Source organism: Pseudochaenichthys georgianus, chromosome 5, assembly GCF_902827115.2.
Source record: "Pseudochaenichthys georgianus chromosome 5, fPseGeo1.2, whole genome shotgun sequence".
In the NCBI taxonomy this organism is placed as follows: Eukaryota; Metazoa; Chordata; class Actinopteri; order Perciformes; family Channichthyidae; genus Pseudochaenichthys; species Pseudochaenichthys georgianus.
In genome coordinates, this window is record NC_047507.1 from 23,341,708 (window position 1) to 23,366,732 (window position 25,025).

Consider the following 25,025-nt stretch of genomic DNA (forward strand, 5'->3'; position numbering starts at 1 on the left):
GAGTACGTCACAGTTTGAGTTTAAGTGAACAATGTTTTCTTGAGTTCTAGAGCCAAGAGAAACCATTATGGCTAAATGGTTTGAGGGACTCAAATACCATGGTTGTTCTGCAGGTCAAATATTTAATAAGAAATGGCTTTGTTAACCTGTATGGTCATTAAGATATATGGTTTATTCACGATTTGTTCAAAACGTGAAATGGCAAAGCCAATCAACTAACTGAATTATGCGACATCATTCACAAACGTTTAAGGTTAGTAGAACTAGGAAAGGACAACATGGGAAATGTTTTGTCTTCAGATTAGAACTCATCCACAAACATTGGTGTGTGGGAGAGAAACTCCCTTTGGGATTTGATCCTTTACAGACCATTTACATGCACACAAGCCTATATAACTCACACAGGAAATGGAAGCCCCAAAAGTCACAATAGGTCCCCATTAAACATAATATTCAGGTTTTTAAAAAAAAGATTAAAATAAGTGTTTCATATTTATCATACTCTGCAAACTTGTTTTGTACAGTATTTAGATTCAACTTTATTGTCATTGCACCGAGTATAAGTACTAAGACAACGGACTTAGCATCTCACCAGAAGTACAAAACAGTAGTCAAGTGCAGAGTGATGTCAATGAAATACGACTAATCAACAAACTGAAAAACATTTTATTTGTAGTATTTATAAGCCATAATAGTCAATGCAGGTCACCCTCAAACTTTTTTTTGAAATTAAGAAGATATGTTCAGTAGAGAACGTTACCTTGGAAAATCTGACAATAATGATGCTGTAGGCCACAGTGTGTTTTCTCATGTGACCACTGAGGGGCCCCAAAGTCTAAAAGGTTTACACCTCACTCAGGGGCTTTTTCTGCTTCGATGTGCACACAGAATATGACGGACTCACTATGTTAATTGGTGTAGTTGCAATTTATTTTCACAATGACCAATAGTAAAGAGGAAATAGGAATAGATGATAATGGGGAAATATCATATTGTAAGCAAACCATATCAAATAGATATGTTATAAATTAATAAACAATTGCAATACATGAGAGGCATAATTCAAATAGTTGTCAATGTTGTTGTTTTATTTAGTAACAAAGCAAAGGCCACAAAATACCTATGTGCTCCACTAATTCAAAAACAGAAATATAACAGCACTAGCCAGCTCGCTGTTTCTTTCACGTATCATGTGTTTTATTCATTGTATCTCTGAGGCTGTCTGTTGTTGCCAAGGCAGACAGCACATGACAACACCATAGATATTGACTTTGACAGTTATTGACGTTTTTAAACAAGCTTGACCCTAAAGATGTAAAGGCTGATGAACTAAAAAGCTGCAAAATGAAATTTTATGAATAACTAAATGTTACATTTTACCACTACATTCTGAGCTAAGCATTGCCTGGTATACACATTTTAGTAAGTGCGGTAAGTTAACGGTCCAGTCGACAAAGATAAGATTCAGGAAACAGATATGCAGTGCAGTCTGATAGGAAGTCAGATAAACAGATCACATGATACCTTTCAGATGTGGAAATACGACAACAATTCTCATCAGATTTGATAAAAGTAAGTTTGTTTTTGGAGAGTCAGACTCTAAGCCCAAAGTGATTGTCTATGATGAAGTGTTGCAACTTTGTCATTGTCAATGTGCATTATTAAAGAAAACAAAGGTTTAATACAATTGTTGAGACTATTTAATAATAATAATAATTAATAACATTTACTTATTACATTTTAAAAGTCTGGAATTAAACTGTTATAAAATGGTATGTCACATTGACAAAACTGAAAGCAACAGATTGCCTTGCATTTGGTCATTAACTGGTCCAGTCATCATTTTATCCTATTAGACATGTGTTTACAATTGTCATGATTAGCATATAACTTGAGTGTGTGAGGTCGCAGTGACCCTTGGCAACCCAAATTGAAATCGGTTTATAATTGAGAAAGTTGACGTTTGTGCCAAGTTGGAAGAAATCCCCTCATGGCGTTTTTGAGATTAGCATTTACAAGAATAGGAACCCAACAGGAATGAAACCCAATACATCATGGTCATTGGATGACACAGCTAAGTTAATTTCAAGACTGATTATTACCGCTTTGAAACCAGTCACACCTTCTAAAGTTGTGCCACATTATGCATAAGCATTGTCAGCAGTAATATGAAGTACACATGATTTGTAGTTAAGGACCTATACATTGTTTTGGTGTGTTTGTGGAAGATTTGGGAGGATGGTTTAAAATATTATTTAGCTCAGATTTCTAGTTTCTTTTTCATGACAAGCTTGTAGAGGATCTGGTAGCCGTCGTCCCAGGCGTAGAGCAGCTGCTCCTGAGGGTTGTATTTCAGACTGGAGTGAGCTCCGTAACGCTTTGGAAAGTAAACCAGTGATGCTTCTTCGTTGGTCACCATGTCATTGACGTCGAACACACACTGGATTCGTGAGCGCCCGGGCTGCTTGGTGTTGTAGACCACATACAGAGTGCCACAGATGATGAAAGCCGCCTCCGCGTTCTCCCTCGGACAGTTTGAGTCCCACATTTGCTCAATGTCCAGCGTGTTGGCGTCCATTTTGGCCATAGAGATGTACCTCTCATTCTGCCGCGTGGCGTAAATGGCCCACAGGCCTTCCTCGTCCACAGCCAGGTCCATCAATGTCTCTGGGGTCAGGCCGTACACGGGGAGATGGTCCTGCACTGGAAACACAGCGCTGTCCGTCACAGAGCTGTTCTTCATGTCATATTTAACCACCATCATCTCCTCTGCCTGGTTTATATAGTACGCGTAATTGTTGAAGACAACGTGTCCTGTTCCCTTCCAGGTAGACGGCAGCTTCAGGTTCGTGGCCAGAGACATGCCCTGCGAGCGAGCAAAGTCCTGAACGGAGGCAAACTCGTGGATGGTGTCTTCGTCTGTCCCGTTAAAAATGTAGACCTTCCCAGAGCCCCTGCCTGTGTCTTTGGTCCACATGCCCTTTGGCCCTCCAACTCGCTTCAAGATCTTCATGGCCTTTATGCTGGAGATCATGTCACTGCAGTCTGAAAAGGAGAGGGCAGCAGGCTTTATTTGACAAGTGACAACTGGCACGCATGCTGACATGGTTTACATTGCATTAGCACTTAAAGATCTCATGACTGCTTTTAAAGGAATAATGTTTAGGTCAATAAACTTACCGGTATGAGCACTAAAGTAGCTAAAGGGCGCCTTGAAAGTTGAAAAAGTCACCAATAGAACAGAACAGGAAGTTGCCAAGAAAAGTCCAGCATTTAAAACCATACCCTGTGATTTCTAGTCTTTAGTTTCTGTGACACAAAAATAGATCCCAAGTCGCAGCATTTAGGCCTTTATTCCTATCCCAGGAACTTAACTTAAAGTTTGACTTCACTCTTGAATTACAAAATGGAGAAAATGTTGTCTTCTTTCATTTGTCTCCTCTTACGCCTAGGCCTAATATTCTTCTGTAATCATAATTACTGTTATATATTCAGAAACTTGAGAATATGCTTTTCTCCATTTCAGGTTATTGTAAATGCAGCCCTTGTTCCATGTTCATCCCCATTAAAACTCAACGTGTGTTCTGATGAACAGAACACACTTCACATCTCATCTCACCTGATAGTTTTGAGTACTTAGCCTTCTGCTTCTCCTTCACCAGCATCACCTGCTGCTCTATCAGCTTGTCGTCGATGTCCACACACGGCTGAGCACCGTTCTGTGTCTCCAGGTAGTCCAGCTCCCGCTCCACCCGGTCCACCCTCGTCCCCACACCGTCCAGAGTCACCCTCAGAAACTCTTTCTCTTTATCCAGGCTCTCCAGCTGGGACACCATCTGTTGCTTCAGCTCCCTCAGCTCCGAGGCGTAGCGGGCGGTCTGCTCATGCCACAAAGAGATCCGGTCCTGTTTTCAAACAAGGTGACAGATCATTTGTTATTATTTTTATTATACAAGCTGTCTCACTTGTTTTTATCCAACATGGTTGTCAGTAGTAATGTGAGCCATACACAATTGTCATTTCACAGGAACTGTAAATGCATCAAGGCCATCATTTTATGTTTTTTCCAGTATAAATAAATAGACTGAAGTTGAAGGGCATAATAAGTAGGAAGCTCATCCTTCAAACAACCAGGTTCCGACCGCACGTGGCAAGTTTCCTCCCTGCTCAAAGGCCTTTTTAGCAAAACACTGACTCATATACCAGCTCTCTCTCTCCTCAACAGACCCTGACATCTGACCTGCGGAGCAGGAAAAGGAAATGAAATTTTCTCCACAGGTCTCAACAGTAAAAACTGAAATTCTGGCATGTGTTGTTGTATGATAACAAATAATCACTGTTTTAAAACATCATCATGATACTTCATTTTGCCAATACACATTTTAGGAACCAAAAAGCGTTTCCATAATGTGACGTTAGGAAAAATGCAATGCAAATATGGACTCTTCTAAGTTGTAAACTACATGTTTATCTCAGTCTGTGAACACAGACAAGGAGCTCACAGAGCTGTATTTTCCAGCCTTTTCCTCAGGATTTGCTCACATCTGCGTTTCATTGCCAATGCCCTGTCCCTGGAAGTTTCCCCTCAGAGGGACTCTGGAGCGCAGGGCTCGACAGGGAGGTGCAAGGAGGTACAAGGAGGTAAAGGGAAGTAAAAGGATTCTTACCTCGATAGTCTGCAGCCTCCGCTCCAAGTAGTCAATCAGTGCTTGGTGCTGAGCGCTGGCAAAGCACGCCAAAGTTACAAAGACAACAAGTACTCTCATTTTGTGTCAGCCCGGTGTCCTCAGCTCCTGGAGAGGTTTTGACTGGAGCGGAGAGAGAGAGAGAGTGGAGGAGCCAGCAGATTCCCAGAGGTGGGCTGGAATGTTTCAGAAGTTGTCTGGGAGGAGCCAGAAACATCTGGGGAAGATGGAGGAACACAGACCCTCAGTGAGACAAGACACTGCTTTCAATTTTCACTTGACCTTTTACCTGATTGACAAACAAATATACAAATTCTGCTCCCAGCGCTCCAGGCTTCCCGTCCCTCCCTTTGTCTCTTCTTTCCCCTCATGCATACACAAAAGGAAATACTGCATAACTGCACAAACCTTGTTCTTTTTAAGTGCTTGTGATAGTTTCAGATAAATACATAGTTTCTTTGCTGCAGGGCCAAGTGTTGCCTTCTGTTATTTGTAATGGTTTTGAGCCGGCCATGAAATGTTTAAAGGTATAGGCTCTGAGGGGAAGGCTGCTTTTTCCATAAAACACAGGACATCAATGTTACGGAGGAGGAGGAGGCGTAATGTGAGTGGAGGCAGGAGTCATAGAGGCACTGTGTTATGAGGAAGACTATTTACTCTCTACATTAAACTCTCTAGCAGCACAATGACAGATTGAATACAATATGAACTAATCAATGCGTTTATTTTGACATGAATCATTGGTGCAGGCAGATCTTGTGTCTTATCTTGTTTAAGTTGTGTGCAGGCATTGCTTTTGGTCCTTTATTCATGCTCTCATTATGTAAATCGTGGTAAATTGACTTTGCAAATCAAAACAGTATTATTTTTATTCTTAACAAAATATGATGCAATAGTTTTGCATTTTGACATTTTCAGCATCCCTGCAGGATGTCTTTGAGCTCCTGCTCGCGCCTTTCAGCACACAGCCCATTGGCACTCTTTAAAGCATGGTGGTTTGTTCTGTATCACTGATGCAATCAGAGCGGGAACTGTGACTCATAACATCTGCTCTCACCTCTCCAAAAACACACTCCTCTAGATGAAGAAATATATAAAAGCTTTAAGAAGTTATAACGTTTCTGAAGCTTTGACATCACAGATATAAAGCTATATATATTTATTTAAAACAACATGAAGCCTTTATACATTAAGGGTTAACACGGGAGATCCACAGATATACGTAGTTGTGTATATGATTATGTCAATAAACCTTTGAAAATCTTGAAAGGGATGTGCAAAATAGCCATAATATACAGTCTTTAATGAACTATTAGTAGAGAATAACAAGTAATGAATATACTTTATTACTCGTTTCCATTCATGTCAATTAAAGATAAATGTTTAGTCTTCTCAAGCACCAACTATCAAATATCTCTCCTGATTGTTGGCACTTGACAATCACCTTACCTGAATTTTACTGTAACTAAAGTCTGATTTAAGGGTTGTTTATATTTCACATCATTAATCAGAATCTGCAAAGTAACTCAAATAAGTGGAGTGGAGTAAAAATACCAGGTTAACCTCTGAATTGTAGTGGAGAATTACAAAGTAACAATGAGCTGTCATGTGGGTAACTTCTAATTGTGGGAAAAACGAAAACGTTCAGTAGAGATGTCCCATAGAACATTTTGCGAAACACAATAGTGTAGTGTGTAGTTCTGGGGGGGCGTTCGATTCCAGTTTTGGAGTCTGGCGTGGTTTCGTTCCATTTCAAACAGCTGTTTGACGCTCGTTGTAACCTTGGCGCACTGCCACTCCAACATCCAATCCCAGAGCTTGAAGAGTAATCATGGGGACTGTAGTCCTAAACGATAGCTGGGGATTATGGGTAGTGTAGTGTATTCGGCCATCCTAAACTCAGAAATGTTGACAATCGCAATGATGCTCGAAATGTCCCTTACAGTCCTACGTCTGTTTCCGGTTATTTTTATTTTGAAATTCAGTTCCTGACGAACGCCAAAAAAGACTGAGATTATGGAATTAAACCAATAAACAAAAGCAAGGATAATTGTGTGTTATTGGTGAGTAAATAACAGTGTGTTATTTTGAAAAGAATAACAAATTAGAAGGAAAAAAAGATTTAAAAAATACAGATTTCAGTATTCTGAGGCTCTGAGCCCCATTTATTTTCCTCACAGACGGCAACAAAAGTCCGAAATTATACAATTTAAAATAAAAGCAATAATTGTGGCTTGATATTGAGTAAGAACATGTTTGTATGAACCACACAGCTTCCGGTCTTCCACGACCCGACCGGAGAAAAAGACGTGCTGCAGGCACGAAACACATTACCAGTAGAAATACATTGCTTTTAAAATCGTGCTGTGCAACACGAAAAAAAGGGGGAAATCGTGATGGTGAACACGAATCAATAGATTACAAATCCTGTTTGTGAACACGAAATGCCGTGAGACTGGGTTGGAAATACAGTTGAATTCACAGAAGTCACACTCCACCTTTTTCTTAAATCATGTGGAGTGAGTCTTTAAAACTTTAAACATGACGACAATGACACTGTTAAAAAAAACATTCAAATCTGTTCATCAAATGTAACTGAACCAAGTTGACGTGTTTATAATCAGGCCACCTCAACTTCATACACAGGAATAAAAGCACCTCTGATGATTCTGTTTGATGCTGCTACAACCAGACGTCCATTGTATTTGCCATCTTTTATAATATGGTAATTATTCTTCGTGGTAGTGCATGGCACCTTTATGACTTCTTTACCCCACGCTGTACCGTCATTGAATAAGGTTTGTTTGAACAAGGATTTGATTATTTGAATATACATCCTTTTTATCATTCATTTAGGTTTCATTACATTAACAGGTGGTTATGAAACTGTGTGTGTGTGTGTGTGTGTGTGTGTGTGTGTGTGTGTGTGTGTGTGTGTGTGTGTGTGTGTGTGTGTGTGTGTGTGTGTGTGTGTGTGTGTGTGTGTGTGTGTGTGTGTGTGTGTGTGTGTGTGTGTGTGTGTGTGTGTGTGTGTGTGTGTGTGTGTGTGTGTGTGGGTGTTATTCATGTGCTGTGTATGAAAATGATTCTGAGGAGTGACTGTGTGTTTAAGGAAAACAAAACAAACATGTTGAGATTGTCTTGTGTGTTGACATGCACGCTATGAAGTAACGTACATATTATTAGTTATTGCATTATTTATACATTGTAACAATATATTTTCCTCATTCCTTTTCTCTGTCAAAGCCTGCCGTCTAAATAACCCACGATGCAGCTTGACCTCTTCTACGCTCACTTCTGTCTAACTCCACAACCCCAGATTGTTTTATTTTTCAAAGATGTACTCTTCAGTACTTCATGTACTCTCTTGGGCTGACCATTGTTTAAAGTAATTCACACAGACTCTCTCCTCTTTACTCTTCTCTCTGTGAGGAGCAGCAAGTTAAGCTGTCAGGACAAAGTGAAAAACAAACAATGGCATAAAATATTATTAAAATGTTGGGTAGTAATAGATTTATTTATTTTCTTCTCAGAGTGTACCAGAATGCGTAGTTTATGTTAGTATTTAAAAAAATCTCCTGGGGGAGGTTTTCAGCATGTGTGCCTTTTTATGTTATACAGTTCAGCTTTGATTCCATCATCTCATTAAACATTTTTTAAAAGCATACTTTTGTTCTGTGAAGGGATATAAGGGATATATGCACTGTACTTCACTTTATTTAATAATGTAGGCCTATGCTGAAAAGCGTATATATATATATTACGACACCATTTTTTGTTGAATAGATTTGAGTGGTTAAAAATGTCGGGTCGCGATCCTTTGACTAAGGAAAAAGTGGGTCCCGAGGCCTGACCAGTTGAGAACCACTGGTTTAGTCTACAGTAGTAGTCTTGTACTTACTTGAGTATTTCAATGTTTTGCTACTTTGTACTTCTACCCACTACAATTCAGAGTTAAATGGTGTACTTTTATTCCACTACATTTACGCAGCTATAGTTACTTTGCAGATTTGGATGAATGATGTGAAATATAATCAACTATTGAATCAGACTTTAGTTACACCTGGAGTACATTTACAAGCTACCCTGCAGTATTCAAAGTCATTAAAACTAGCTACACCTTTACCAGCTCTGATAACACTACATATAATATGTATTATTCTGAAATGGACCAATTTGCAGAATGAGTATTTTTACTTTTGATACTTTAAGTATATTTTGATGCTAATACTTTTCTACTGTTACTTGAGTAACCTTTTGATTGCAGGACTTTTACTTGTCACAAGAATATTCCTGCACTCTACTACTTCTACTTTTACTCATACCCGATCAGAGTACTTCTCTGACCTCTGCTTTTACAGTATATGTCGCCATAGAAACCCATCTCACTGTATATAAACCATTCTTCTCAAAGCCCATTAACACTAATGTATTATTTACGAACATTATTTCGACTCATAGCTGTGCATTAGTTCATACCGTGGTGGTACAGGGCCGAGTGTAAAATATACAGACAAGATGGCGGGGGTCAGAGTGACAGTGTGTGTTTGTGCATTTGAATATGAGTCAATCCTTTTTCTTTCAGAACATTTGCCTACAGGATTGTGTTCCTTCCTTAGTGATTGGATAGAATACCGTGTGAGGTCCTGAAAGATGCAAAACACAGGCAAATGATTTGAAGGCAGAGAGGGGAAGAGGATTGAGGGCTTTTGCTATCAGATAGAAGATCAGCTGTTGGCACACCATACACGGACAAGGGAAGTCATCAAACAAGAATACCAGGTATGTTTGATTATATATGAACTATAAGATTTAAACATGATGGCTTAATATTAGTTAGACAGAAATCTAGAGAAAATAGTTTAACATTTGTCTTCTCAAGGAAATTGCATCCTTTAACATTTAATGTTCTTAAAGCAATGCTATAATCTGGTGCAAAGCATTTTATCTCTTTGAGATGTATGTTCTTTTTGTACATAGTCCCTGACAACTAAACAAATACACTAAACTAAAGACCAAAACAGTTAAGTTTTCATAACCATTTCCTCTTCCAATTTCAGAAAACAAAGCATCAAAAGTCTACATTGTCACTCGAGTGCATCCGAGCAACATGGAGTACACATTCAGGGCAGTAACTCGCAGCGCGGGAATTATAATCTGGAGAATTGAGGTAATTTGATTTTATGGTAAATGGTTCAATAGTGACTTTAGTCTAACATGTTTATCAGCAGTCAGGTTTCAAGGGGAAAAAAAGTCTGAGGAAATGACTAAAACAGCAGTGATGATGTGTAGAAAGTTTGCTGGTAATTTTAGACCTGAAATGTAGTTTTTTCCTCTCTCTCACTGTGTGTGTGTGTGTGTGTGTGTGTGTGTGTGTGTGTGTGTGTGTGTGGTGTGTGTGTGTGTGTGTGTGTGCGTGCGTGCGTGTGTGTGTGTGTGTGTGTGTGTGTGTGTGTGTGTGTGTGTGTGTGTGTGTGTGTGTGTGTGTGTGTGTGTGTGTGTGTGTGTGTGTGTGTGTGTGTGTGTGTGTGTGCGTGCGTGCGTGCGCACAGAACATGGAGCTGGTACAAATCCCAGAGAAATCTTATGGAAACTTTTACGAGGGTGACTGCTACATACTTCTGTCTGTAAGTCTGAGAAGGTGTGGTTTTAGAAGATATGGCTGCTTGTTTGTTTGTTTAGTAAAGACTGCTGTTGTAATTGCAGACTTTTTACAGGAAGTAGAGACAGATGTGCTTTTAATTAACCACTTTGAAATAGAGTTACTCAATACAAATTACAATAATTGCAATAAACACGGTAAACCATTAGTATATTCTTATTTATTTAGTCTGAATAACTTTGCATTACTTTAAAATAAGGATGCAGTCATAATGTGGGGTGCGGTTTCGTAACAAGAAAAAGGTTACTTTTTCTGTGTAATGATAAAATGTAGTATCAATCATAATTAAAAAACACATTTTAATTGTAAACTGGGCTGATTATAGATACTCATTTTTGGCAATGTGATCATATATCCTGCTTAAATGTATTCTGTTACTAGCCCTGATCATCAGATAACGTCCTGGTCCACACACTGCTCTCTCCCCACAGACTCAGAAGGTAGGCAGCTCTCTCGCTTATGACGTCCATTACTGGATCGGCTGTCAGTCCTCTCAGGATGAACAGGGTGCAGCTGCTATTTACACCGTCCAGCTAGACGAGTTCCTGGGCTCCACTCCGGTCCAGCACCGCGAGGTTCAGAGCCACGAGTCTGATGCCTTCAAGGGCTACTTCAAACAAGGAGTAATGTAAGTCAGACTGCCAGGACAGGAGGCCAATGTTACAATAGAGTGAAATAAATCTCATCTTCTCTCTTGTCTAGCTATAAGAAAGGTGGCGTTGCATCAGGAATGAGGCACACTGAAACCAACAGCTACGATGTGAAGAGACTGCTTCATGTCAAAGGGAGGAAAAGAGTGATTGCAAGAGAGGTGGGCAGTTTCCTTACAGGGTTGTACATGTCATAGCCTTAAGAATGTGTTGTTCAAATAAACTCATGTGACAGACATTATGCATACATTTGTCATGAAAAATGATGCAAAGACTAATTCAATGCTGATGTATTGCTCTATGTTTTTATTTGATTCAGGTGGAGATGAGCTGGACGAGCTTCAACCTTGGAGATGTGTTTTTGTTGGACATTGGGAAGACCATTGTTCAGTGGAACGGACCCACGTGTAACAAACAGGAAATGCTTAAAGTAAGATTTGTTTTTGGGTTCCTGTGTCCACTCTTTGGCGCGGATCCGTATCGAAACACAGAAAGATACTGGAGCATAAAATACACTAAAAGCATTCACTCAATATTTTTACTCTTAAATAAGAGAAGATAAAAAGGTATTGTCCTTTCTCATGAAAATGTGTCTTGCATTAACAATTAACCAAATAACATCAAGAAACCTCCAGCAACTATCATTAAGAGATGACGATAAGCCTTAAACATGACAGAAATACAGCAGCTATATTTTACTAAGTACAGGAACAGAGTTGGAATTACGTAGAAAACCATTACTTACTCTTTGAGGTTTTCATTCCATCATATTTCTGGATATATATGAAACAAGTCTTTTTCCATGCTGGACTCTTCAGATCTAAATACCATCATTACACCAGTATGGAAAGCTCTGGGAGGGTGAAGTCAAAGCTAATTTCCTACTTCCTGTTAACAGGCCTGAGGCACTGAATGATGCATTCACTTCAAAACTTTTTAACAGCAAAGCAGTGTGGACTAACACTTACAGCTCATGTATTCATATTCTAGGTGTTGATATCATTTTGTCAATACCACACACTTTTTTTTGTAAATGTAGCTATTAGTTTACTCTGGGTTTTTGTGCAAATAGTATTACACATAACAGCTAGTGTGACATATACAGGTGGTGATTTAAAATACTACAACATGTAAGAACAGACAAGAACTAGAATATGAACAAAATTTGGCAAAACAAAAAACTAGTAAAATAAATACATTGTTTTAACCAGTTGGTGTTTCTAAGACTGTGAACATAAATAAATAATAATACATATATATTATAATATGAGTAATGTTTTTATATGAAGCCAATATTTAGGTTACATAGTTCTATCATTATAGTGGGATTTAAGAAAAAATGCTACATGTCCAAGAAAAGATGAACGAATAGAAAAGAACAATTAATATTTAATCATCTCAAAATTCCGTATTAAATGTATTTTTAATGGAATCTCACAAGTAAGACAGAAAGTCATTTCTTTGAGTTATGCTTCAGGGCATGTTGTTGGCCAAGGACATCCGGGACAGAGAGAGAGGAGGCCGGGCGGAGATCCGAGTGATCGAGGGGGACGCAGAGAGCAACTCCCCTCAGAACATGGAGGTCCTGGAGGGTGTTCTGGGCAAAAGAAGCTCCAAGCCGACGGTCGGACCTCCAGATGAAACTGCTGACCAGGAACAGAAATCAAAACTCACTCTTTACCAGTGAGCTGCCCCACCTCTGTGACATCTCGTGTTCCATTCATGCTTTTCATTTTCAAGTAGAGAGTTGTGTCCTTCTTCTTTTTATCTGTTTTCAACTTTGTTTAGGGTGTCAGATGATGATGGAAAGATGAAGGTCACAGAAGTTGCTTCTAGACCTCTGGTTCAGGATCTCCTCAGCCATGAGGTGAGTTTGTCGTCAAATAAAGGATGCAAATGTTATATAATACTGCCACGTCCAGACAGGTGTCACTAGAGCAATAACAATTTGAATGGTTGTACAACAAGGGACAGAGGTTGTCAAAGTGGAAGGCGCCAGACTTTTTAGGGTGGGTGTTAGTGAATGGAATTGAATATGAAATGAAATATTCCATCAGATATCAAATGAGGATGACTTACAATAGCCTAAATGTGTGGGATTTAACAGAGAGATCTAAGAAATAGTATTTTAGGAAGTATTTAAAACTAGAAAGTGCAAAACTAAACATATCATAGGATACACCTCTTTTATGTATTTGGTGTAGTCTAAACTTACAACACACAGCAATATTAGGGCTAATTTGTCTCAATTCTCAGCTGCATTTCAATTAACCTACATAATCATTATGTTATAGTCATTCAGGAATTGAGTTTAAATCAAAGCAAGTAAACTAGGGGGGGGGGGGGGGGGGTTAGTCTTAGGGGGTCTACTGTGACATTTCACCAAGTCCTGCACAGCTTAGGGCTTTAAACTCTACTGTTTGGACACAAATGATTTTGTCATGAATATTTATTGAAACTATCTGTTTAGGACTGCTTCATCCTGGATCAAGGAGGAACAAAGATCTTCGTATGGAAGGGAAAGAAAGCAAACAAAGCTGAGAGGCAGGTTGCCATGTCCAGAGCTTTGGTGAGTGACGTCCACGTAGATCCTTATCTTCTGTCTGGTTGCTCTTGGATACACTCAGTAATGTAGACACCTAGAATGCAGTATTATTACATAGCCCTGTAATCATTTCTGCTTGATTGTATTTCTTATTAAGTTGTGTGGCTGTTACAGGAGTTCATCAAAGCGAAAAGCTACCCTGCGACAACAAATGTGGAGACGGTAAATGACGGGGCGGAGTCAGCTCTGTTTAAGCAGCTGTTCCAGAGGTGGACTGTGAAGGACCAGACTCAAGGTCTGGGAAAAGTGCATACAAGAGGGAAAGTGGGTATGTGTGTTCTTAAATTAACTCAAACACAAGCACAGACTAAAATAACCTATTGCTTTTGATAGATAAACATATCAACTCTAACGTTTTTTCGTTTTTTACCATACTTTGCTTTAGCTCACATCACACAGGAAAAGTTTGATGCCTCTCTGATGCACGCCATGCCAGAGGTCGCTGCACAGGAGCGCATGGTGGACAATGGCTCCGGTGAAGTGGAGGTATCTGTGGCACTTCATCTTTTGCAAAAACGTATGATTGAATAATGTCAGCTTCATCAGTACAAGGTACAGATGCCCGGAGAGGCCAGTGAGGAAAACCTTTTTCTAAGTCTGATCTGAATTGTTTTCTCTCCTGTGTTTATGATTATGTAAAAATACATAACAATAACATTACTTCACTTCCTCAGACTCAATACATGAATTTGGGTTTGGAGTGCAAAACAATGAATGCTTTTAGTATTGTTTAGGATATTGGATAGTGGTGTACTTCAGTCTCTCACGGCAAAAATAACAGAAAACACTGATCCTGACTATTCCACAACAATGTTTGTTTCACTTCACAGCTTTGAACGTTTATTTCCCCTAAACTGTTTTACAGATGAGAAACATTTCAAATTAAATATGTTCCTCAACGTTGATAGACTGATAGCCTTTGCTACAAAGTGTAAGCTTATGCTCGTGTTGAAACATTTCAACATTCACTTGAATTATTTACACCTGTGCTTTGGTTAATGCCACATGTCAAAATGTGTTCTGTAAGAAAGCTGTACCCTTGTAGGGCCGCACAACTGTAACATGTCCTCTGGTGGACACCGTATTGAATATAAATTGAGTTTGACATATCTGAGCAAGACAAAATGAATGCTTTGTATTACTTAAGGTTTCTCCCTGTATGTAATAAACATGATCACATCATCGAATGCATCTCTGTGGTAATAAACCTTTGTGATGTGTTCAGATGTGGAGAATTGAAAACCTGGAGCTTGTCCTCGTGGACCCTTCATGGCACGGATACTTTTATGGAGGAGACTGCTACCTGATCCTGTATACCTATCTGGTTAACAACAAGAAGAGTTACCTGCTCTATATGTGGCAGGTGAGAATTTGCTTTAACACCCAATGTCTTACACAATAAAAGTCGTTCCTGATCATACACTGACAATTTATCCTTTCTTACAAAGTTCCATACAAGATGGCTGCCCTTTGCTGTCCTTGCATTAAATGTTCCTTTTATTACTGTATCAAATGATGAAACTACCACTTATTGTTTCAGGGGCGTCATGCGACACAGGATGAAATTGCAGCCTCAGCATTTCAGGCAGTGATCTTGGATCAGAAGTACGGTGACGAGCCAGTCCAAGTCAGAACAACAATGGGAAAGGAACCAAGACACTTTATGGCGATGTTCAAGGGCAAAATGGTCATATATGAGGTACAACTGCATTTAAATGATGTATTTAGATATATATATAGTTTCTTATTACAATACAGAATAAAACTCTGTTTTGATGTTAGGGCGGCACATCTAGAGAAGGGGGCACTGACCCAGAGCCGCCCATCAGGTTGTTCCAGGTTCACGGTTCTGACCCGTCCAACACCAAAGCCATAGAGCTTCCTGCGCTGGCCAGCTCTCTCAACTCCAATGATGTGTTTCTACTAAAGAGCCAATCAGGAATCCACCTGTGGTGTGGAAAGGTAAGAAAAGAGGTGTTTAAAATCATATAACTGATCATTCACCGACATGCAGCTGCAGGGTGACCAAACATTCATGATGATACTTTTCATAACATTTTTTGTTCACATTTGTGTATCTGTAGTTACATAAAGGTAAACATATAACTTGAACGGCACTTTGTGAGTGCACATCTCTGCTAAGGCCAAATACCCTATAGCAATGTTTAAATAATGAAAACATATTTGTAGATCTGCTACAAAATTGATTATGTTCTTTAATGGCGGCTGCTAAACATTCCACCAAGTGTAAGGAAAATTGGGTTAGTAGTTTGTCTGTAATCCTGCCTTAAAACACATAACCCTTTCTGAAAACAAAACCACCTTGACAGAGGCAAAGATGCTAAGGCCAAAATGTTACAGTAAAAGTAAAAAATACATTATACGTCTGACAACAGTGTGCCTCCAGCATTGTGCCAACAGTTTGAAGGAGGCCCTTGTGCACAAAGTCAGGTCTGGAACTATAATGCAGACTGTGAGACGGGCCTTATCGCCCAACTCATGCAATCAGAAATCCCTGCAGCCTGGTTAAACAATTTATCTGAAAGACTTAATTCAATGAAGAATGTTAGCATAGCTGCAGGTTAATATCCATTGTGCTGAGTGATATAATCTAGAATCACATTTGGTTTTTAATAAAATGTGGATGTCCATATAATGTCAGCCATAAAGTGTATAGATCAAAGTAACCGAGAGTTTGTCACCAGGGATCCAGTGGAGACGAGAGAGCCATGGCTAAGGAGGTGAGCTCTGTGATTTGCCAGAAGTCAAAACAAGGCTCTGAGGAGATTGTGGCAGAGGGTCAGGAGCCCTTTGAATTCTGGGAGTTGCTTGGAGGGAAAGCTCCCTATGCTAATGACAAGAGGTGATGATGACACAAATACAGTACTGATATTTGCAAAAGGACTAATGAAGACATTGGGTGAAAAGCTTATTTTCTATTATATGACTTATATAAATATATGACAATATGATTTATTGTAGATTACAGCAGAGCGTTTTAGACCAACAGCCGCGCCTGTTTGAATGCTCCAATAAGACGGGACGCTTCATCGTGACTGAAGTGACCCAGTTCACGCAGGATGACCTCAACGAGGACGATGTCATGCTGTTGGACACATGGGACCAGGTGTGAGGCGACACTGTTCATTTTTTTCATTTAATTTCAAACCTTTATTTAACCAGATTGGTCCCATTGAGATCATAGATCTCTTTTTCAAGGGAGACCTGCAGCATATAGGTTCCACATGAAACAATAAAGGACATTATACATTATATTTACAGGATACATAGTTATAGACATTTACAAGTTCCCATTGTTCATGGCGGGGCAACTGACTTCATTTAGCGCCAATGTACTGTAGGCATTAATCATGCAGCTTCCTAGTACAAAGAGTTCCTCCCAAAGAAACATATATTCATGATGTTTTCTAAGAAATGTCCTTACATTTTAGACAAAACCCTGTTAACGGTCAAAGTTATCTCCTTTGTTAAACGTCCTCCTATATGGAGGAGGACTTTAAAGAGCCTTAATAGTTTCTTAAGCAGAGAAGAAAATGACGGAAAGACAAATAGCTCAACTAATTAATTAATGGTAGAAACTAAAGCCACTACCAGCATGATAACTAATCATAAGCAAGTTAATATAACTCAACATGTGAATAGGCTACAGCGCAGCCTTTGTTTTCAAACATTTTGAAGGCCACTGTTGTTAAGTATGCCTTACAATTTAGTCAACAGTTGTTTGTAACTTGAAATAGTGTTCATAATTACACATTGTACTAATAGACCCTAAAGTCTATGATATGGCTGTTGATCAATGAATCCCATCTTTGTTTATAACAGATACATGTGTGTTATTGCTATAGCAACAGGGTCCTTGCTCAGAGACATTTTCCATAACCACTCCTGAGTTAGGAGTCCGTGCTGCAACGTATGCCACCCCTAAAGTTGTTTTGTGCAATACTACTTAGGGAAATATAATATGTGCCTTTGCTCATCGTTGGTCTCAGGTGATTCTCTGGATTGGTAAAGAAGCCAATGAGGTGGAGCGTAAAGAAGCAGTGGTGACCAGCAGAGAGTACCTGCGCACACACCCCGGCGCCAGAGACCCAGACACCCCCATCGTCCTGATCAAGCAGGGCTTTGAGCCGCCCACCTTCACTGGGTGGTTCGCAGCCTGGGACCCCTCCAAGTGGAGTGTGAGTGGTTCTGAACTGAAATGAAGCATCATAAATGTATGAGTTAAACATACACTTAACATCAAATATCTTTCTTTTAGGGAGGAAAGAGCTATGAGGAGTTGAAGAAGGAGTTGGGAGATGAAGTATCACCTGTTAGCGTTGCATTGGTATGTACAATTTCTATCCACCACCATCTGAATGTATGACTGCAATTCATCTGTTAACCCTAACCTGAACCTTACTGTGAGTTTTAGGAGCAGAGCTGTGTGGAAAGTGAGAAAAGCTTTCAGTGTTTTCCACCTGACGACCTGGTCAACAAGCTCACCAATGAGCTGCCCGAAGGTGTTGACCCAACCCAGAAAGAGGTGTGTGTGTGTGTGTGTGTGTGTGTGTGTGTGTGTGTGTGTGTGTGTGTGTGTGTGTGTGTGTGTGTGTGTGTGTGTGTGTGTGTGTGTGTGTGTGTGTGTGTGTGTGTGTGTGTGTGTGTGAGATAATAAAACCTTTAAGGGCCTTTTTCTTACAAAAAAAAGCAACTGCAATGTTTATTTATTATTATATAAAGCACAAATGTACTCTTTAATAACAAAAGGTAATTTATGTCTGATTTATGCCTTTGCCCCATAGACTGTTTGTGAGATGTAAACATGTACCTTGTTGCTTTTTCAGAAATACCTGTCCGACTCTGACTTCAACAACATGTTTGGGATTAACAAAGATTACTTTGCCAGCATGCCACAGTGGAAACAACTGAAAATGAAGAAAGAAGTGGGGATGTTTTGATCAGATTCATATCTGTTGTGTGTCAGCCCCTCCTGATCTATAACTAGCAACGTTCCACTTTAGCTCAATCTGATTTCCGATGAAATGTAATGCATATATTCATCTTTTTATATTGTAATTGATTGTTCCAAATCAATGTAATACAATCTTCAGTACTTAATTGTATCCTGTGTTGATGTTGTACAATCAACAGATGAATTATTTGTGTGTCACTGAAAACCTATAAGAAGAATTTCAGTACTGATGAAAACACAAGATAACATTTAGACATAAAAACAACTCATTTAAATGTGTTTTACTTTTAAAAAAACAGATACAGCTAAGAACCTGAATAGTAAAAACGGAACTAAATGGAATATGTTAACAGGTTTAAATTATCAACATCACCTAATAAAAAAAAATACTATCAATTGTATTAAACATGAGTTTCCCACTTAACAACAAATCAAATGTAAGGAGGCTCTGACTCCTACATTTAATAAAGGTCTGCTCTGCCATCGATTGGACAAACGTCCGGCGTACACAATTCAGAGAGCAAAATAAAAACTTAATTTTAAAAGTTACTTCCAACATGATGTGAATGTTTATCACTGCTGATAAGCTTGTGACTTGTGTTGGAAAATAACAGTGACAATGTGTGATCCAATTATCATGTCAAGAATATGGAAGTAAAAATAAATCAGCATCAGCATTGTTCACCCTTTTTATTTTGACATGTCTCAAATGTGATTTCAATACAAGTATACGTTGTTGTAACTTACTGATACATTTGAACTTTAAATACAAAGCTCAGGACAACAATATATAGAGCAATAAAATGCACCAAATTACAGTAAGAACATTTCTTTTGGACCAATGGGATTCCTCGAGAAATTGTCACTAAAAGAGTCTGTTTGCCTACAATGCTGAACAGCGCTGTATAAGGAGATTAAGTTCATTATAAAAGATGATTGATCAGATTTAAAGTCAAAGTAACTTCACTTTACTGGTTTATTACAACAAACCAAGTCCTTTGACCTAGACACAAATCATGACATGAAAGGGATTGTTGATGACAAAAACAACAAATGATTGTGTGTTCATGTAAAACCATCTGACCTGATCAAGAACTGACTACAGTGGCACCACTCAGCACGACAGTAACACCTGACTCCCATCTGAAAGCAGCTGTTTGTGCATCATGGCCGCCAACATAACCGGTAATCAAGTATTCTCATGTGAGCCAACATTATGTGATAAGACGTTGTGATGAAAGTAGTACAAAAGATTAAATACAAATATTACAAACCCACAAAATGATAAGCAGCTAAATTCTGCAAACATTCGACCCCTTTTTAAAATGACAGTAAAAATGATGTTCCACTCGTGTTTTTCATGTAACCGCATCAGATATGAAAATTGTGATTTTATTAAATTGGTAGCGTCATGTAGTTTTCTCTCCCTTTAAGTAAACAATTAGTTAATTTTGCCTTTCACCGTAGAAACACATTTGCAACAACACAAAGGTACCTTCAAAATCTTTGCAGTATATACCTTGGATCAAAGTATGATTTAATAAATGTGTACTGCATGCAAAAGTACTAATAAATGACGGATCAATTCATGTGCAGTTTGGAAATCGATATACATTCTTAGGTGCACATGCACACTATCACAAATGAGGTGAAAGGGTCCACTTTGATTTAAGCTTTTAAGGAATGTAACATCACATAAAAAAAAAAATTGCGATTAAATACAAAGTGTTTACAGCAATCAGACACACAAAGAGACTAGTTTTCAGCAAGTTTCACTGCATATGTGCAAGTACAGTGTAACCATGCAGGCAGCCTGCCGCAGGTCAGCTGATCACTTCTCGCTGACAGGTGTGGTTGTTAAGGGAATGTTGCTTTAATGTAATCGGACACATTTATGCCACAAGAACTTTAGAAAGTGCAAATGCAGCCAAATCAATTTCCCTCATCTCAACGTAAAAACAGGAAAAAGGGAAGTTTATATAAAAGATAAAAAAATAAATCTTCTTTTAAAGATTAGCAAGGCAGCAAAAAGATGGCATTTTCCCTTACTTTAATTTGTATCGTATTAACCCTTCCAACAAGTGCCTTGGATTACCTGTAGCCGCTCTTAGCTTCCAAAAATCGATAAACATGTCCTACACTTTCTTTACAGTGAGCTCTGCAGCTGGGGACAGTAACAACACATATCTTTACATGCATTGACGCGTGTGTCTTAAATGTCTCTCCAACTGGAATTACAAATGTGATGAACATGAACTGTCCCTGTCCAGTTCCTCAGAGCTCACTGTGTTTTGTCTACAGGTAAATCCTGATGTTGTGTCCTGGCAGCTGTTAGTATACAACAAAGCTTATTTAAAGATTAAAAGAGGTAAAAGGTCAAAGCAGCATGGACTTTTTTTCCATGTCTATCAATGTATAACAAAGAAAAGTTAAGACGGATATTAAAAATAAACTATTGGCAGATGGTATTAAGTAGTCATTATTAGTGGAGCTGGAGAAACACCCGAGTCCTGAGTTGTTTTGTTGTGAATTTAAACGTACAGTGTATTACAACTAGGGCTGCCATTAACCATTATTCTCATTATCAATTAAGCTAAGGATGAATTCTTTATTAAGTTGTAAAATTACAAAAACTAGTGGAAAACTACCTTTTGGTCTTTGGTGACGTTTTCAAACTCCCATTTAGTAAAATGTCTGCCTGAGACAATTAATAGATTGTCCAATTAGTTACAGATACATTTTCTATTGATCAACTAGTTAGTTATAACTTTTGAGGTACGTCGTAACCTTGTGGTTATCAAAGAACAAAACTATCGATGTTGGTAACTTTCAAATCAAAGAGCTCTTGAATCGCACCAAATGATTAATAATCAATAACCTTTGACCTTTTGCCCAGTAGTAGTAGATGAAACAGATTAAGACACAACGCAAGCTTCAGGGTTTTTGGGATCCCCATTGACCGGAGCGTTGTTAGGAGAACTCTTTTCTGAATCGTGAGGCAGATCCAATTCGCCCTCCTCACCCGGAAACTCCCTGTCCTGCTCTGGAGTCTCGGCAGATGCATCCTCGTAGGCACTTGTGCTGTCGGAGTCTCTTCCTTCCTCCAACCCGTTTTCGCAAGACCTCAGCAGGACCCCGTCTGCGAACAGGTTGTCCACTGCGAGAGAGGGCATGTGGCCCAGGGGCTTATGGACAATCATACGCAGCTTCATCAGAAGGCTCTCTTCCTCTTTCCCGTCGCTCTCTACCACTTCCTCTGACGCACTAGCTCTGGTTTCACACAGCGACGAGTCTTTCATCAACTCCTTTGAATCATTTTTCACTTCTTCACCTTGTCTTGTTATCTGGTCCACCTCGTCCACACCTTCATGTGTGTTTTCTGGAGCAGATGGCTTGTTATTCCTCTCCTGCAAACGCACATTTAATTGGACATTAAATTAAGATTCTTTGAGTTAAAACTAAATATGGTTCTATTTGCTATTTCTTATCAATATGGCAGCAAAGAAAAGCCATTCATTTCTCAGTTTATAGGCGACTAAATACATGATTGTGAAATGTTATCTCTACTGGATACTTAATGAAAAACCAACATCACTGCTAAATAATTTCAGATTTATTTTCATCATGGTAAATATATTTTTGTATGATCAAGTTTAATACTGCATGACTTTAGTGTACCTTTACAGTACTTCATGCACTGCCATGGCTAGTGATACAGTCAGTAACTTGTACAAGTTGGTAGGAAAAGGTGATTACTATAAGATATCCACGGGGAATAAAAACATGCACCATTCTCCCTTATTTGTGTTAAATAAGAAATGCTCATAACAAGTTCCATAAGACTTCAGATATTTACATTCAGAAACCTTGTGCTACTGTAAAGTTTGCAACATTAATTGTCCCATTACCTCTTTCAGTCTCTCCACCTCTTGCATCAGAGAGCTGACCGTGCTCTCCAGTTTCCTCTTGGCCTCCCTTTCTCGTCCCAACTCCTAAAAATAGAGAGGAAAAACGCTTTTAGATCTGATACAAGGAACACAAAATAAACGTCTCATTAGATAGGATGGGATAGGGTGGAGCCATATATATTTTTGTTTTAATTGTTTTGAAGCTAAGCAACGTTTCAGAGTTATTGAGCGTACCGAACTAGCCTCCCGAGCCTCCCTGTGGGCCTCAGCCAGCAGCTCCTCCACACCCTCCAGCGTGTCCTGCAGGACGTCCACCTGGAACAACAGAGTCTCTCTCTCCACCTCCAGCCCACGCAGCTCCTGCACCACCTCGTCATAGCTGGCCTGCAGCTCCAGCTACACCACAGACACACATACAGATCAGTGTGGGCAACTTTAGGGAACAAATGCCAGTCAGTAGGTGGACAAGTGTTTAATGAGCTCTCATAGCTATCAGTGGGAGGAATCCTCTGGAATCCCTCAATATGTAACGGAAAAGGCATCACTGATCTAATAAACCTGATAGCACTTTACTTGAAATAGTAATATTGAAATAAATATACAAACAGTAAGAAATACTCACCATTTCTGGGAGTCCCATGTAGATGTCCTGGTCCGAGTGCTGAAAGGAAAACAAACTATTTAAAAATAGTTCATTTGTAAACAATGTTTTTATATTAAATTCATTAAATGCATGCATGATCTCAAAAAGACCATATAGGATCTTTCTCTTTTGCTCCTCTAGTTTACACATAAAAACTATAATATGACCCGAACAATAAATAACAAAACAATTGTGGCAACGTTTAAAGCTATCAGTCTGTTTTAAGTGCACTAACACTCCAACATTGCCTACCCTTTGTTCTATCTTTGTGTAGTTCATTCTCGAGTCTAGTGTAACATAATCTGACAATTTATCACTGAAAAAGCAGCTATCAAAAGTTGTGACCTCTAAATACTGCCCTGCACCATGTTAGATAACCGCTCTCAAAAAGTCAACATGGGATTAAGTATGATAAAAATAAAAAAACATTAGCAATATAACTGACATTTCTACTCAGGTCATGCAATGTGATGGTGGACAGAATTTAGTGTAACAACAGCTTTATATCTATCAAACTCATTGTCATCGATAATAGTTTACATCAGTACTGGTAAATGTATAAAACAGAAAAGAATGCCACAGACATCATTATCTTCAATGTTCAAGGACAATATTAAACTGATTTAAGCTGTCAGTTAAAACGTAATAAAGCAACATTACCAACATCCCTCTGAAATGTAGTGGAGTAAAGGCATAAAGTATAACAAATAAAGATTATTAAAGTACTTCAAAACTGCACTTTAGCATAGTACTTACATTTTAAATATACTAAGTGACTTACATGTATTTATCATTAGATTGCAATGCGAATGACACATGAGTCATACACTGTAGAAATCCAGGACAATGAAAGTGATTGCAGCTAGAGATCAATACACTATTTAACTCGAGGTGTTTTGATCTTTCACATGATCTTCATGTGATACCGGGCTCCTACCTGGCTGTCGGTTCTCCTCTTCAGGGTGCCTGCTCGGCTGTCGCTTCGTGTCAGACGCCTGGAGGAACTCTCGGTCTGAAAGAAAGGAGAAGACACCTTAAGTCGGAGGAAGAGCCTAGCATCACAACGTTAGTCAGAACCACAACAAGCTAATGTCAGCTAAGGAAGTGAAGTAAAGCTGGAGGCCTGACGGTTTATTGATGCCGTTGGATAGACGTCAGTGTTAAACCGATAATTAAATAGATTCAAAACGTTGTTAACGGTATAGGTTTTTTAAAAGTAAACTGACTGTCTAAACACTAGCTCTGAACAAAATTCGGTATCGTCGCCGTGATTTCTCACCTCTTTTATAATGCTGCGGAGAGATTCATCTTCGCTCAATCCCCGCGATATTGTCCGTTTCCTTGGCGAACCATTGCTTTCCAGCGTGACTGAATGCATTGTTTTGTATGTTTTAGATGAGGTTTACGTAAGAAACACCTCCGAGCTCTCTGTGGGTGAAGAGGTGTTTTGTTGTTTCCTACGCAGCAGCAGCAGTGAGTGAACTGCCGACGCCCAGGCCGTGATCTACGGAGAGCCGCGGGGACCAAACTCCGTTAAACACAACGCCCTCACTCCGCCCACAGAGGAGTCAAAGGTTAGGGTTTTATAACTGTGGGCCGGCATTTTAATGTAAATTGTTTGATTTTAGGTAATCTCAGGCACCGTGGCGCTTGTCAAGTCCTGAAATAATTGATGACAACAAGGCTAAACTGTTTTCAGGTGAGCTTGATGGTGTATTAGTCTAAGTGTAATTTGTACAAACTTGAAGTAGCCTAGCATAGATGAGGGAAGTGTGCATGGTTACAATAACAATACAAAAACTAATCTTCTTTTGTGCTAATCCTCATACATTTATAGTGTTATCAAAATCATAACACAATCAAGTTGGACAGCCAAGCACTGCTCATACCATGGACC

The 25,025-nt window shown here is 39.1% G+C and overlaps 3 protein-coding genes across 5 annotated transcripts; 1 reads left to right on the forward strand and 2 right to left on the reverse strand.

The window, feature by feature from the left end:
- Positions 1 to 1,061: 1,061 nt before the first annotated feature.
- olfml3b (olfactomedin-like 3b) lies at positions 1,062 to 4,846 on the reverse strand. Its single transcript, XM_034082132.2, has 3 exons — positions 4,668 to 4,846; positions 3,620 to 3,905; positions 1,062 to 3,045 (listed from the first exon to the last, which is right to left on the reverse strand). Exons 1-3 carry the CDS (start codon positions 4,764 to 4,766, stop codon positions 2,261 to 2,263), a joined length of 1,170 nt encoding a protein of 389 aa, XP_033938023.1. The 5' UTR covers positions 4,767 to 4,846; the 3' UTR covers positions 1,062 to 2,260.
- A 4,935-nt stretch (positions 4,847 to 9,781) lies between these two features.
- Positions 9,782 to 18,563, forward strand: avil (advillin). 3 transcript variants are annotated; one of them, XM_034083614.1, is made up of 19 exons: positions 9,782 to 9,855; positions 10,238 to 10,312; positions 10,779 to 10,975; positions 11,050 to 11,158; positions 11,317 to 11,427; positions 12,475 to 12,680; positions 12,786 to 12,864; positions 13,468 to 13,566; positions 13,717 to 13,870; positions 13,988 to 14,088; positions 14,828 to 14,965; positions 15,143 to 15,301; positions 15,385 to 15,564; positions 16,308 to 16,465; positions 16,585 to 16,729; positions 17,613 to 17,801; positions 17,882 to 17,983; positions 18,038 to 18,148; positions 18,450 to 18,563. In XM_034083614.1, exons 1-19 carry the CDS (start codon positions 9,796 to 9,798, stop codon positions 18,561 to 18,563), a joined length of 2,487 nt encoding a protein of 828 aa, XP_033939505.1. In that variant the 5' UTR covers positions 9,782 to 9,795. The 3 variants fall into 3 exon arrangements, with proteins under 3 accessions (XP_033939505.1, XP_033939508.1, XP_033939506.1); XM_034083617.1 differs by having other exon boundaries at positions 18,074 to 18,148; XM_034083615.1 differs by having other exon boundaries at positions 17,882 to 17,950.
- Positions 18,564 to 19,252: 689 nt separating this feature from the next.
- On the reverse strand, positions 19,253 to 24,651 carry LOC117446731 (tropomyosin Per a 7.0103). The gene is made up of 6 exons (XM_034083097.2): positions 24,408 to 24,651; positions 24,066 to 24,140; positions 23,108 to 23,146; positions 22,720 to 22,881; positions 22,486 to 22,569; positions 19,253 to 21,984 (listed from the first exon to the last, which is right to left on the reverse strand). Exons 1-6 carry the CDS (start codon positions 24,504 to 24,506, stop codon positions 21,493 to 21,495), a joined length of 951 nt encoding a protein of 316 aa, XP_033938988.1. The 5' UTR covers positions 24,507 to 24,651; the 3' UTR covers positions 19,253 to 21,492.
- Positions 24,652 to 25,025: the final 374 nt, after the last annotated feature.

Excerpts from the sequence above, each read along its gene's own strand:
- olfml3b (XM_034082132.2), bottom strand. The coding sequence starts at position 4,766 with ATGAGAGTACTTGTTGTCTTTGTAACTTTGGCGTGCTTTGCCAGCGCT. Across the intron at positions 3,906-4,667 it reads GGAGGCTGCAGACTATCGAG|GACCGGATCTCTTTGTGGCA; the intron begins GTAAGAATCCTT and ends GTTTGAAAACAG. Across the intron at positions 3,046-3,619 it reads TAAGTACTCAAAACTATCAG|ACTGCAGTGACATGATCTCC; the intron begins GTGAGATGAGAT and ends TCTCCTTTTCAG.
- avil (XM_034083614.1), top strand. The coding sequence starts at position 9,796 with ATGGAGTACACATTCAGGGCAGTAACTCGCAGCGCGGGAATTATAATC. Across the intron at positions 9,856-10,237 it reads TTATAATCTGGAGAATTGAG|AACATGGAGCTGGTACAAAT; the intron begins GTAATTTGATTT and ends GCGTGCGCACAG. Across the intron at positions 17,802-17,881 it reads GGGACCCCTCCAAGTGGAGT|GGAGGAAAGAGCTATGAGGA; the intron begins GTGAGTGGTTCT and ends TCTTTCTTTTAG.
- LOC117446731 (XM_034083097.2), bottom strand. The coding sequence starts at position 24,506 with ATGCATTCAGTCACGCTGGAAAGCAATGGTTCGCCAAGGAAACGGACA. Across the intron at positions 22,882-23,107 it reads ACATGGGACTCCCAGAAATG|CTGGAGCTGCAGGCCAGCTA; the intron begins GTGAGTATTTCT and ends TCTGTGGTGTAG. Across the intron at positions 22,570-22,719 it reads AGGCTCGGGAGGCTAGTTCG|GAGTTGGGACGAGAAAGGGA; the intron begins GTACGCTCAATA and ends CTCTATTTTTAG.